A 14,416-nucleotide genomic window follows, 5' to 3' on the forward strand; every position below is an offset into this window, starting at 1 on the left:
CTATTTGGTGGTCAACACATGACGGGATCATTCAAGTCCATACTTTTAACATTAACAAATAACATATACATGCTTGTTTTCATTCAGAATGTATAAATTGCTTTCTTTAACATCCTGGTTCTAGGTAGGCATACTGTATAAATTCTTATGTTTGGCAGATATCTAGAGAGAATAACATTACTTCTAAATATACTTTCCTAGGACTTTGCAGTTTCTGTAGTGAGTAGTGTATGGTCTCTATTTTTGTTCAGTTTAAAAGTGATAACCAATGAAAAGACTTCTTATTCCCTCTAGTTCACATTTACAGAATATCGGAAGCTAATACAACATTGCAATACTAAGTGGTGCTCAGAAACTATTAGAATACTATAAAGCCCAAGCCACTATCTCTGTCACTTAGCATTTAATATAAAAAAACTATTAAAAATTATATGTACACCAATAGAATGTTTTCTACCATTTAATTTAAAATTTTAAGTAACTTTTGTGTGTTGAAGCAGTGGAAGACAATTTTTGTGCTAAGTTCTAAAATTATAAATGTTTTAAATTCAAAGCATCCCTAAGGACCCATAGAATAGATACTGAAACTGACATCCTTACACTTTTGTGTTTTTGATTTCAATAAGGCAATGCAAAGATTACAGGTAAAAGTTAAGCAAATATTTTAGAAACATTTCTATCTTTCTAGGGAATGGAATTTGAAATTTTAATAAAATTCTTGCCTATAAGGTTTGAAGTCTACTTTCATCACCAATTTAAAAGGAAACATCTCAAACTATAAAGTAAATCAATCAGTATGCACTTTATTTCGAGCCAAGGTTTTACATTAAGACCAACAAAACTAAGGGCAAACTGTTGAGTCATATTTGAGAAATTACATGGTTTCTATTTAGGTTCGGAAAAAGAAGTGTGTTGCCATGGCATAAGACGTTAATTTGAAACCACCCGAAGGTGTTTTTAAGTGTATCCTAAGGATGTTGAAGAGAAAATATACCGTTTCAGAAGTATACACAACTCATGATCACAGTGTAGATCTACTCATGGTGAATAGGTAATGTTCACCTGTTTTCCAAAGGTAGTGAAAAATAGTAAGTCACCAAATAAATGCTCAGAATTAGCAAGGAACAGTTAAAAACGACCCAGATTCAAACAGGTTATTTATATCATATTTATCTATAAAGAAGAGACAACACTAAAAAACATACTGAAAACCAGTGTTTTAAACTTTGAATGTGGGACTTAAAAATATTCCATTAACTTGAGATTGCAGTAATTTTTTCTTTTTTACCAAATAGCACTTGGCAATTCTGATATAATTTATAGCTGTAATATTCCTAAAAGGAATATCTACATACCATGGCCTATCAAATATAATCTGCATTTTTCAAATCAATACAAAAATTTATCCATCATTTATACATTTTATATTTATATACTTTTTTAAAAGTTAGATTTTATTGCTAAGTGAATTTAGAATTCAAATTAAATTTGGACACTTAATATAGTACTTTTCATAACTTACTCCCCATTTTTTTTTTAAACACCGGAAGCAAATGATTATGAAAATGAGACTGCAACTTAAGGCATTTTAAAAAGAAAAATAATTAGGTGCCATTTGGCATTTTATTTTGAAAGAATATTTTTGTCTTTTTTCACTAGCAGGAGACTAAAACACGAACCTTTTTCATAAATATGACTACAATAATCAGAACACAAAAAAAAGGGTTGTCAGCATTGCTTAGATATTTAAAACAAGGGTTAACACTTTCCCACTCACCTAAAAGAAAAATACTTTTGATTACCAGTTTATAATCAGAGTCACTGGCCATGTTAAAAGGTCCAGCAAGTAGAATTTGAATTCAGCAACACTTGAGAATGAATACATATATATGCATACATGTGCATATATATATATATTCATTTTATAGATAATGTATTCAATAGGCATTCCCCACAAAATTCATACTTAATTGCCAGCTTTAATAAACACTTGTTCACAGATCATCCATTTGTCTTATGTGCAGTTAGGCAATATCAAACGTTCTGTTATGCTCTCCATCTTCTTCAGAATCATCCTCTGAAGCTGTTGAAAGAACACAGGATGATCAAGAATGATTTTAAGGGGGACGAGAATGGAAGTATAAATATGAAGCCAGCACAGCAATGACTTGTAAAATAAAATCCCAATTTGGTATACTGTTTGGTCAAAATGACAGGTTATGACAGGGTTAGGGTGGTTCAACTGTGGGTAATGCCCATCCACAAGACCCCCACCCCACATCGTTTTGTGTTTTTTTATATAAAAATGAAAGTGTTTAAAAATGTGGTTCAAGAATGTCTTCTAAAAAGTTTCTGAGATCAATTTGTGTTCATAGTAGCTAATGATATATCCACTAGAGAAAAAGTGAACTTAAGGCAAGTGCTCTCACACACCTGAGTAGAATCTGGCTTATCACTGCTACATGTTTGAAGCATCCGATGAGAATGAAAAAATATGTACATAGAATAATAGGTTATGGGCATTTGTGCAAATTACACCAAAGCTATGTCCATATAATGCCAAGAAAAAGCTCTAGTCAAAAAAAGCTTCATGTAGACATAGCCTATGTTAAAATAATTGGATTTATTAAAAAACCTTTCATTGAGATTATTCCTATGCCTCCTCATCGTCAGAAACGTCACTTTTCCAACATTTCTGAACTCAGAATCATTAGTGGCTCAACTTTTTAATATAAAACATCCTGAAATGTCTTTAAGAAGGACATAATAAGTACAAAACTACATATTCTGTAAACAGCTCTGCACGTTGAGGAAAATGGAAGTTCACTAAAATAAAACATCTAACTAGCGTTTCCCCTATTATTAAGGGCAGAAAGGTTAAACGTATAACACTTCTTGTGTTAGTAACAGACAATTTAAGAGCACCCAGCAAACAGAATCAATAAGAAAATTACACTATATGTATAGAGGAAACTTTTCTTTCCATATTTCAGTCTATTTGTTTACCTTGCAGAAATCTTAAATTCATTTTTAGTAAATGATATCAAATATATCATTAGCTGATGAATGAGTAAATCCGATGGTTAACTTTTATGCTATTATTATGGAGAAGTAAAATAGCTTTGCAGAGAACTTAATGTTTTCTATTTGATTTACTCCACAGAAGAAAATTCAGTCAGAACCTTTGTTCAGAATATATTAATACTCTGGTACTTGGGAGTTAACTTGTAGCACCTGTAACATCTGTCACTCTCAGCTGAGCCTGGGTGTATTTCACCTCCATCATTTTCCTGTCTTTCACAGGATGGGAGTAGACAATGCTAACGTTGAGGAAACTAAATTCTAAATGAGAATGTTTAAAAAAAAAAAAAAAACAAGCTAAGGAAAATGTGCACTGAAACAAATTACTATAATCATATCTGACAAAGTATAAATTGTAATTCACAAAAAAAAGATCTTTATATTAGAAAACATAATGGATCTGAACCAAAACGTATAAAGGAAAAAAAGATTTATACCAAATGAATCCCTGTTTTATATACCATTTGACTCCTTTATTTACTATCATTTTCATATATACTGTACAAACTAAAATTCTGAAAAATGCATCATCTGGTGTACTTCTAGTACTTTTAAGACTTAAAAATAGTACAGAATGACAAAAATCCATGTCTTCAACAATCAAGGAATTAAAAGGTTCTTACGAGGACTAATTCCTTCTTTAACCTTACCTCAAAGGATGCCGAGCTCTCTTTAAAGATAAAAATGTTATGCCCACTACAGATAAACTTCAGGTATTTTGGAGATGAGAACAGAAGGTAATCAACTGGAGAATATATATTTTAAAATACTTCAAAGAATGTACTGGAATCTGATCACGGGGAGACACTTGCTTTGGGGTAAAGTTACTAGGTCGGGTAATCTTGAATTCCCAGGTACTATTTCAGAGACACCAATAACTGTGCCCACCTAGTATGAAGCACCTTTGAGACTGTAGGACTTTGAGAAGAGGTTAAGCTGTACAGATGCCTGTAAAGATTTGTGATTAAGTGCCTTCATATAGGCAGGAGTCCTAATGCTGGAATGTGATGTTAAGAGATTGGAACTGCTGGTAGAGCTGGCTGTTAAAGGCCTATGAGGACCTGAACAAGGAGCAAAAAACCAAAACCAAAACCCAAACCTATGGCTTCTGTTACAGACTCAGAATTAGGACTCTTTCATCCTTGTTTTCCTACAACTATATGTAAACCCAGGGAAAACCTTTTATGATCTAACAAGTAAAATTTCATACACACACACACACGCAAAATTTAATGGATTAAAAAGTATGATTTGATTAGCAGTCAAACATGTCTCTTTCATTAAGTGTTAAAATTAAGGTGATCAAAAATAAAATTTAAAATAAAAGTAAAATACTGGGTTTAAATTCCGTACCTTAAAATTAATATAATTTAAAAAATATATGTTTTTAAAAAATGTCAGTTGCCCAGCCCATGTTTCCCAAATCAATTAAGCCTATAAATGAGGCTCTAATTTGATAGATACAGTATATACTTAGGGTTTGCTCTGTGGCTTTAATTTGCAAAAGTAAATTCAACAAGTCTGGGAAGGGGAAATTCCACCTACTTTCGAGATCTTCCATATGTGCCTGAAGAGTTCTTGCAAGGTTAATAAACTAGAAACAATGCAGAAAGAAATACAGTAGTTGAAACGTTACAAATGGATCTAAAGATAGAATCAGTATAGGAGATTCATTTCTATTTAAAAAGTCAAACATCATTTTAAGCCTTTAAAATAGGGGTCTCTCTCCCCTCACATCAAAAATTACAAAACTTAAGGATATATTTTTTTAATTTTTAAAAAATAATTATTAGTCACGTAGAAATCATGTATTAATCATGTAGAAACTGGAAGCAGATACAAAATTTTATCCAATGATATTCCTCTTGCATAAATATAACACTTCAAAAAATTATGAAGAAAAAATAATTAAAAGCTTCACAATTTGGAAGCAAATAAATACAATTTTAGTGGTCAATTAAAAAAACTAAAAACAAGAATCAATATTTTCCTGCCTAAATTTGATAGTTTTAGGATTACATTTAACTTTGTATTTTAAAAAATTCATAAAAATGACTTGCACTTTTTTTTACAAACGCATTAATTCAACAGATCTTATATGCTTTATGTGGTTTATTCATTCTAAAGAGATAAGTCACCGTTTTAGAAATCATTTTATGGCATTAACTAAATTTAGGTACTATGATTCTAAAGCACCCTGAAGTCAAGAGATCTTTGCTCCAATTCTGAATGCTCTTAAATAGTTCATTCTCTTTTCTCTCAATAAAAATAATCTATCCATTCGCTCACAGGTATAATGGTCACATGATGGTTACAGAAAAATGTTTCACCAATTTAGAAGCAGTATTACATACAACACACAATCAATTATTTGATGATTTTTAAAATAGAAACTTTATACCTCATCATAAACTGCTATTTTTTATCACCAAAATGAACATTTATGTAAAAATGTTGAAAGGATATGTTTATGAACACATTTCAAGATATGAAGTATTCATGTTACAGGAATGAAATGTAAGCAGCCCTAGCCTTTGCTACACAAAATGGGAAAAGCAGCCGAGCATAAACTTCTGCTGGTACACTGAGGCAAACAGTATTATTTACTTGTAAAAAACTAACCAAAAACAAAAAAAAAAGGTAGCCTAAGTGTTAAATTAAATTAAGGTAATAGTGTACAGATTAGTAAACACCAAATAGTCCATATCTTAGTTTGCAATATGGACACACTTAAAAATTAGGACATTGGTAATCTTTTACATGACAGTAACAAATAAATTGAAGTTTATCTCCCACATTGTCTTGGTTTTTGGAGTTCAATTTCAGGTTTCTAAGCTAGTATACTGCAGTGGTTTGTTCCCCCCACCCCCAATTAAAAAGAGCCTTTTTCCTTAGTGTTTCCAATTCTGTTTTCCCTGAGACATATTCCAATTACCTTAAAAAGCTAGAAAATTACTTATTTCTCTAAAATAGCTTTAGGAGAAAATTAGCCTACTTGATATAGAAGGCAGACAGCAATTGCTATTAAATCTACAATATATTTTTAAGACTCATTTTAATTTAAGAGCTTCCCAAAGGAAACAGAATGTGAACATATAAAACAATCTGCTTCCCAAACAAACACTTGGCATCACACCCTCCCTTTTCCCCCACGCCAATATTACTTACTCGGACACGTGTGCTTGGTTCATTTGTATTTCCCATCATATCAGAAAAGCTTTGTTCACACAAGTGCAATAACACAACTAGGTAGAGACCAGAGCTGATAAACTCATACTCAGCCTTCAAAAGGGAAGCAAACAAGAGAAAAAGAAGAATATGAAGAATGAAAAATTAGTAGATTCGAGACTGATATTCACAGCATACTGATAAACTAGTGGAAATGTATTCATGTCTAGTTCCTAATAAGAGATAATGGTGCCATCTATTAAATCAGGAATAAAGGGCTCCCCTTCATCATTTCATAAATTTTTACTAATGCCAAATAATGAGTAAAAATAAGTGTGTGAATATCTTCTTTAGTCTCATATAGTCTTCCCTTATGTAATGATTTACATAAAGTGGGACTATTAATCATTTGATGGTAGAATGAATTCTCTGGTTCTCTAAAAAGCTCATTAACAGATTTCACTGCACAAATAAATGACTATAAATATTTATTTAAAATTACCATTTCATCTACACCTAAATCAATATACTATATACCTAAAACCTATTCTGATAGGTCAAGTGTTTCTTATGTAATTTGATTAATTTAAAGGCTACAGTAACTACAAAAATGAACTAAAAAAGGAAATAGAGTAACTTTTCCTCAAATAGTTCTTTGATTCCAAACGGTTTGTTTTTTTTTGAAGCTAAGACTACAAATCATGAATATACTATTATTAAAATTTAAATTGTCCTGTAATTTTTATTTATTGTGTTTCCCCGACAATAAGACCTTGCTGGACAATCAGAGCTGCTTGTCCTGCTAGGTCTTATTGTCGGGGAAACACAGTAGCAAAGTACCTGTAAGTTGTACCATTTTTTGGTAATTAACTCATCTCTAGTGAAGAATTGTACAGTCTTAGTACCAACTTCAGCAAGTTATCATATTCTACAGAGTATTCAAGATATTTGAAATTGATTTATTAATTTCTTTAAATGTGTCACTTAATTACTTTGCTTATTTTTAAGTTAAAAGGAAATCATGTATACCATAAGATTAAAAAAATGTTAATAGTGGCTTTCCAGTCAAGATGGTGGAGTAGGTAAACACTGAGCTCACCTCCTCTCAGGACCACATCAGTTACAACTAAAGTACCGAACAACCATCACTGAGAATTGCCTGAAGTCTAGTTGAACTGGAGCCTTACAACTAAGGACATATAGAAGAAGCTATTAAGAATTGTAGGAGGGGCAGAGACACAAAACAGTCTGGTCCCACACCCGTGACCATTAAAAATCAGGAAGGATATCTCAGCTGCAGAGGAGGAACATTGCTCCCCGCCCCCTCCACCCCTGCCAACCTGGAGGAGCAATGGGTCCCAGTCCCACACCAGGTTCCCTAGCTCAGGGTTCCAGTGCTGGGGAAACAAGTCCCCGTAAGTGCTGGCTGTGAAAACCAGCAGAGACTGTGGCTGAGTGAGATGGAGGGCTGCTGCAGTCCTAGGCGCTCCTCTTAAAGGGCCCGTGCATGGACTTACTCGCTGCCGGATTCACTCGCTCTGAGCTCCAGGGCTGGGCCAGCAGCTCAAAACGCATCAGGGACATACAGGGGAGAACTGAGGGTAAGGGCTGGAGGGGCAGCTTTCTCCCGGAGGGAGTAGCTGGTGAAAGCATTTTTTTGTTGAGCCCTCCCCCTCCTGTGTGCTGAAGCAGACAGATGCTACACCCAAGTCTCCATCAAACTGGCTATCACCTTTTCTCTGCCCTGCCCCAGTTATTCCCTGAGATCCTGACCCAGCCAACTTTCTGGCACACAAAGCTGATTCCAGTGGCTTTTCCCTACAAACAACTTGTTAGCTCATGCTGTAGACTTTCATAAAATCTCTCACAGGTTCACAAAACCCAAACAAGCAGCATCTGGCTTTGGTGTGTCCCATACGTCTGGCTTAGCAGCCCTAAGCCCAGCAACAACAGTAACCAGCCTCAGTTCATAGATTGGCCTATCGAGGCACCTCCAAGCCCAGTGCAGGATTTCTTTGAGGCTCATACCAGGTGGCCCCAGGAAGGTCACAGGCTGTGGCTAAACTTGGCCTCCAGCGGGTCCCCTCCTAGGAGGCCCCAGGGCTGTCACGCCTAGTGGCCAACTTTGGACCAAGCTGGAGCCATCACCAGGCTGCCTCCAAGGACAACACAAACAGAAGGCAGACTGGACAAGCACCAGAACCCCCGTAAAGTGAACCTTGCTTTGTAGGATCAGCCCTTGCACCACATCAGCTCACTATAGTAATGGCCAGTCCACACAACCAATCTGCCCAAGGGTCAATCCCTCCTACTGACGTGCAAACAAAAAGGTGGCACACACAACACACACAAGGGACACACCTGAGTACCCAGCTTGGGTGACAAGGGAGACTGCACCACTGGGTCCCACAGGACACCCACTACATAAAGCCACTCTAAGACTGGGAGGCACAGCAGCCCTACCTAACACATAAAAGCAAACACAGGGAAGCAGCCAAAATGAGACAAAGAAAACATGTCCCAAATAAAAGAACAACACCAAGTTCCAGAAAAAGAACTAAACAAAATGAAGACAAGCAATCTACCAGATGCAGAGTTCCAAACACTGGCTATAAGGATGCTCAATGATGTCAGTGAGAACTTCAACAAAGAGATAGGATAACATAAAAATAGAGATAGAATACAAAAAAGAACCAGCCAGAAATAAAGACTACAATAACTGAAATGAAGAATACATTAGTGTGAATCAAAAGCAGATTAGATGAGGGGTGGCCTAATGGCTCAGTTGGTTGGAGCGTGAGCTCTGAATAGTGGGGTTGCTGGTTCGATTCCCATATGGGCCAGTGAGCTGCGCCTCCACAACTAGATTGAAAACAACGAGCTGCAGCTGAGCTTCCAGAGGGGCGGCCGGATGGCTCAGTTGGTTAGAGCGTGAGCTCTCAACAAGGTTGCCAGTTCAATTTCCGGATGGGATGGTGGGCTGTGCCCCCTGCAACTAAAGACTGAAAACAACGACTGGACTTGGAGCAGCACTGCGCCCTCCACAGCTAGATTGAAGGATAGCGACTTGGAGGTGATGGGCCTTGGAGAAACACACTGTCCCTCAATATAATTTATTTTAAAAAACAACAAAAAATGTAGATTATATGAAGCAGAGAATTGAATCAGAGAATTAGAAGATAGCAAAAACAAAAAACAAAAACCCCAATAAAAACAGCAAAAAAAAAGAGGAGTTTAATGGGTCTCTGGAACATCAAGCGTAACAACATTTGCATCATAGATGTACCAGAAGAGAGACAGCCAGAAATTGAAAATCTATTTCAAGAAATAATGATGGAAAACTTCCCAAACCTGGCGAAGGAAATAGAAGGAAGTGCAGAGTCCCAATGAGATGAACCCAAAAAGGCCCACTCCAAGACACATCATAATTAAAATGGCAAATGTTAAGGACAAAGACAGAATCTTAAAAGCAGCAAGAGAAAAGCAGTTACCTACAAGGGAGCTCCCATAAGACTGTCAGCTGATTTCTCAACGGAAGCTTTGCAGGCCAGAAGGGAGTAGCAGGAAATATTCAAAATGAAGAAAAGCAAGGACCTATAACCAAGATTACTCTACCCAGCAAAGCTATCGTTTAGAATTTAAAGACAGATAAAGAGCTTCCCAGACAAGAAAAAGCTAAAGGAGTTCATCACCACCAAACCAGTATTACAAGGAATGTTAGAGAGACTTATTTAAGATGAAAAGAAAAGATAAAACATATGAATAGAATGGAAATAACTACTATATATCTATCAACAATTACTCTGAACGAAAACGGCTTAAATGTTCTAATCAAAGATAGGGGTGGCTAAATGGAAAAGAAAACGAGGCCCTTACATATGCTACCTACAAGATTCATTTTAGATCAAAGGGCACACACAGACTGAAATGAAAATCAAGGGATGGGAAAAAGGTATTTCATGAAAATGGAAACAAACACAAAAAAGTTGGGGTAGCAATACTTACACCAGACAAAATAGACTTTAAAACAAATGCTGTAACGAGAGACAAAGAAGGAACCAGTAAACCCCTTCTGGGTATTTATCTAAAGAAACCCAAAATGCTACTTTGCGGGGATGAATGCATCCATATGTTCATGACAGCATAGTTTACAATGGCCAAGATGTGGTGGCAGCCTGGGTGTCTGTGGATGGATCAAGAAGAGGTGGTACACATAAATAGTGGAATATTGCACAGCCATGGATGGGACTGCGTTCTTACCATCTGTGGAGGCGTGCATGGACCTGGAGGGTATTGTGCTGAGTGCAGTATGCCAAACAAAGACAGACAGATGCAATGTGATTTCACTTATATGTGGAATCTAAAGTACAAAATAAACCAACAAAACAGAAACAAACTCATAGATACAGAGAACATTTTGATGGTTGCCAGATGGCGGGGGGCTGGGAGAGAGTGAAAAACGGGAAGGGATTAAGTACAAATCCTTAAAAAAACCTACTCTCATTTTGAGAAGACACAAAATAACTTCTTGGCCATCAATCTACCTTTCCATATTGTCCCATTCTTTAAAATACCAATGCTCAGCTGTCTAGAGACTCTCCTTGGGGATTTAAAAAAATTCCTTGCTTAAAGTGGTATTCTTTTTGGACAACTGGCTCATCAGAGACTAAAACAATAGTATTAGTGCAGCATTTGTGCTCCATCAACTGCCTAATGGTTCATTCACTAGATCAGTGATTCTTAACCTGGATCTAAAAAATTAGCTTCAAGGAATCTGGGAATCTCTTAAGTTATATACAAATTTTGTTTCCATATACTTGTATTTTGTAAGGAGTGTCCATGGTTTTAATGTGATTTTCAAAGGGTTCCATTATTCCCACATTTAAAAGGGTGTCCACAAATGATCATATACTACATTATTACATTTTTACAAAATATTCAGAACAGGTAAACCCATAAGGACAGAGAGCAGACCGATGGTTGCCAGGGGATGTGGAAGGAGGTAACGGGGAGAAACTGCTTAATGGGTACAGGATTTTCTTTTGGAGAGATGAAAATGTCTTGGAACTAGAGGTGGTGGTTACACAACATTGCAAATGTACTGATACCACTAAATTGTTCACTTTAAATGGTTTTCATGTTTTGTGAATTTCGTTGTCAAAAAAAGTGGGGATCCATTATTCCTTCATTTAAAAAGTGTTTTTCAAGGATTCATGCATTCTTTCACCACAATATATCTCTTTTTATAACAAATATGCTAAGCACACTTGCACAGTATAAGCTCTAGGATCATTCTTGTAATCTCCTTTATCATCTTTTCTTTTTCCCCAAGAGTTTTCCTTTAAGCTCTTCACATTCTAACTATATAATTTAAACATCTCAAAAATTTTTAAACATTTAAAACTCTTCAAGAAATAAAAGTTAGTAATTCATTTATTGGGAAGGAGTTATCAATACACACTGAAATATCTGAGAAATGAAAAAAAAATTTGTAAAAACTTCTTATGATAAAAGAAACACTGACATTATTCATTATATAAATAATAGCTAGACTGTAATGATACAAATACTAAAGGAAAGAGAAAGAACGTAAACTTGGAATAAAAGATTTCGTAAGATTAACTTGGTCAACATAAAGCTGGTGGCAGGAATGGGAAGGGTAAAGGGAACCAGGACAGTAGGAAGAATGTGGGTCAGATATGCATATAAAAATTATTCCTAATATAAAAAAATACAGAAATAGGATGTGTTTTATAATCATATTTCAGCACTCAGAGGGATTCAAAACTGAAGACATCTCCGGGGAGATATAGTTGGCACGCCTACTTTGGGATCACCTTCCTAAGTCTTTATTATTTTCAGGTTTATTTAAAGAGGATAATGTATTTTATCTTAATAAACTTAAAACCTGTGACTTGGTTATTTGCCTTTCAGTTATAAAAAGTTATTATGGGAAAAATTAAAATTAAAAAATTGTAATAGCTAATGCAGTAACAGAATTATGTTAAGAACATTATTATTACTATTTTTATTATTTTAATGCTGGTTTTCTGACCATGATTTAATCGTTTCTTCAAGAGCTGTCCTTTAAGCATAGAACAGACACTTACCAAATTAGGCAAAATATACTAACTTGTTCATTTGCATGAGCTCTATGTAGTTCATGAATATCAAAATCCTCCAGGTTAAGCTGCAACTTCTCTTTACATAGTTCACAGGTGGTTACAGCCTCTAATGAAGAACCTGGTAAAAATTAAATAATAAACGAAGCTTAGTTTTGCTATGTCTCCACAAAACATTTTTCCTTGTAAATTTTCAGCTTACAATACAGAAAATCAAAAGGGAGGGAAGGAGGAGGGAGGAGGGGGGAGGGGCAGGGAGAGTGCATTACTGCTGTATACTAGTAATGTCTCCTAAAATAGCAACCAGCAACACCTGATGCGCATGTTAGGTCCTACTCTATGGTATTTCAGCCTCCACCCATTATAGCTGTTGTTTTTCCTCCCAGATACTCATACATTCCTGATCATGGGAAGCTGAGAATGGAATGTCATCTATACTTCCTACTTCCTCTTTAAGTACTTTGGCAAGATGGCATGAAAACAATGTTTAATAATATATTAGGTTGGTGCAAAAGTAACTGCAGTTTTTACACTTGTTTCTAACCTTTTAAATCGCAATTACTTTTGCACCAACCTAATAGTATCTCAAACAACTAGTTACATACACTTACCCAGGCCAGCATCTGTAAGGCAACAATACTGGGGGTGCCAAGAAAACGTATACACATGACTTGTATTCATCTTTTGTTATCGGTATATATTGCGTATTACAATTTTAATAGTTTTTTCCTTACTTAAAACATGTATACATTTTTTTCGCACCCTCTGTATATACCTAAGATCTTCTGTGGTTTAAGGAATGCGCAATCCCTAGGCTAAGGCGGGTAAAAAAGGAATCCACTTTTGTTCAAATCAAAACAGCTCCTTTCAGCCAAACGAGGAATGAAGTCCTGATACATACTACAACATAGATGAACTTTGAAAACATTATGCTAAGTAAAATAAGGTATATACAAAAAGGACAAATACTGTATTATTCCATTTGTATGAAATACGTAGAATAGGCAAATTCAGAGAGAAGGTAAATCAGAAATTACCAGGGGTTGGGAGGACGGTGTTACTACTTAATGGATACAGAGTTTCCGTTTGGAGTAATGAAAAAGTTTTGGAAACAGATAATGGTGATGTTCGTACAACATTGTGGATGCACATAATGTCACTGAATTGTACACTCAATAATGGTTAAAAGAGCAAATTTTATATTATATGTATTTTACAATTTTTTTTGAAAAGCTCCTGTTCCATATTCCTTCAACATGTGGTTACTAAGCTTCTGGTTACAATTAAGTAGGTAGTAGTCTTGTCAAATTAAACTTGCAGCCCCCACCCCACTTTTCCCATGTGTTTTTACTTTTAGATAGGGCTTTAAATTGAAAAAAACATTCTAAAAATTAAAGGAAGTCATGTTAACAGGGTAGAGGTTTAAATTTAATTCAACTAATACCTGCTGAGTACTTGTTATCTACCAAGCAATATTAAGAGGTTTTGGAGATTCAGAATGAAAAGAGCCAAGCAGTTAACCCCTATCTTCAAAGAGCTCATAAATCTCTTAGAATTAGTGTTACTTAGTAACAGCAATTTTTTAAATAGTAAAATTTGGCATAAAATCCAAGACAGCAGCAGTAACTTACAAGCATTCTCTAGAAAATAGCTGAAAGGGAAGTGAACACTATTCTCAGGTAATGTCTTTAGTGTGCTTTAGTCAAATTATATTAAGATATTCACTATATTTCAAGTATATGAACAAAACAGTTGTTTTAGGAGTCTAGCACACATGAAGATGCTGAAATTAAAATGCACCTAGAATACTTTCTTAATTTTTGAAAATTAATATTGTACCACTGAACTAAATTCAGGGTAAGTCTATATTATGACCTGATGGAAAATACAAAGAATGCAAAAGACATTTAGAAGGCTGTCTCTTATCAGGCATTTCTTAAAACTATTCTCTGATTCAAAAGTAGGAAAACTATCATGATCACAAAATATGCATAATGAACCTTGGAGATCATTTAATACAAATTATCTTACATCGTAGGGCTTCA

The 14,416-nt window shown here is 35.2% G+C and overlaps 1 protein-coding gene across 7 annotated transcripts in view; it reads right to left on the reverse strand.

The window, feature by feature from the left end:
• Positions 1–783: 783 nt before the first annotated feature.
• MARCHF7 (membrane associated ring-CH-type finger 7) overlaps positions 784–14,416 on the reverse strand; it is a 50,245-nt gene continuing 36,612 nt past the window's right edge. For 2 of the 7 annotated variants that reach the window (XR_004423719.1, XR_004423717.1), the window contains 4 exons: positions 12,360–12,492; positions 6,250–6,363; positions 4,627–4,675; positions 784–2,083 (listed from right to left, as the gene is read on the reverse strand). Coding sequence is in view for 4 of the 7 variants with exons in the window: in XM_033112792.1 (XP_032968683.1) it covers positions 2,025–2,083; positions 4,627–4,675; positions 6,250–6,363; positions 12,383–12,492 (332 nt within the window). In the remaining 3 variants the exon portion in view is untranslated. The remainder of the gene's footprint in view (positions 2,084–4,626; positions 4,676–6,249; positions 6,364–12,359; positions 12,493–14,416) is intronic. The other 5 variants (XM_033112792.1, XM_033112790.1, XM_033112793.1 and 2 more) reach the window with 3 other exon arrangements.

Source organism: Rhinolophus ferrumequinum, chromosome 8, assembly GCF_004115265.2.
Source record: "Rhinolophus ferrumequinum isolate MPI-CBG mRhiFer1 chromosome 8, mRhiFer1_v1.p, whole genome shotgun sequence".
Taxonomy (NCBI): domain Eukaryota; kingdom Metazoa; phylum Chordata; class Mammalia; order Chiroptera; family Rhinolophidae; genus Rhinolophus; species Rhinolophus ferrumequinum.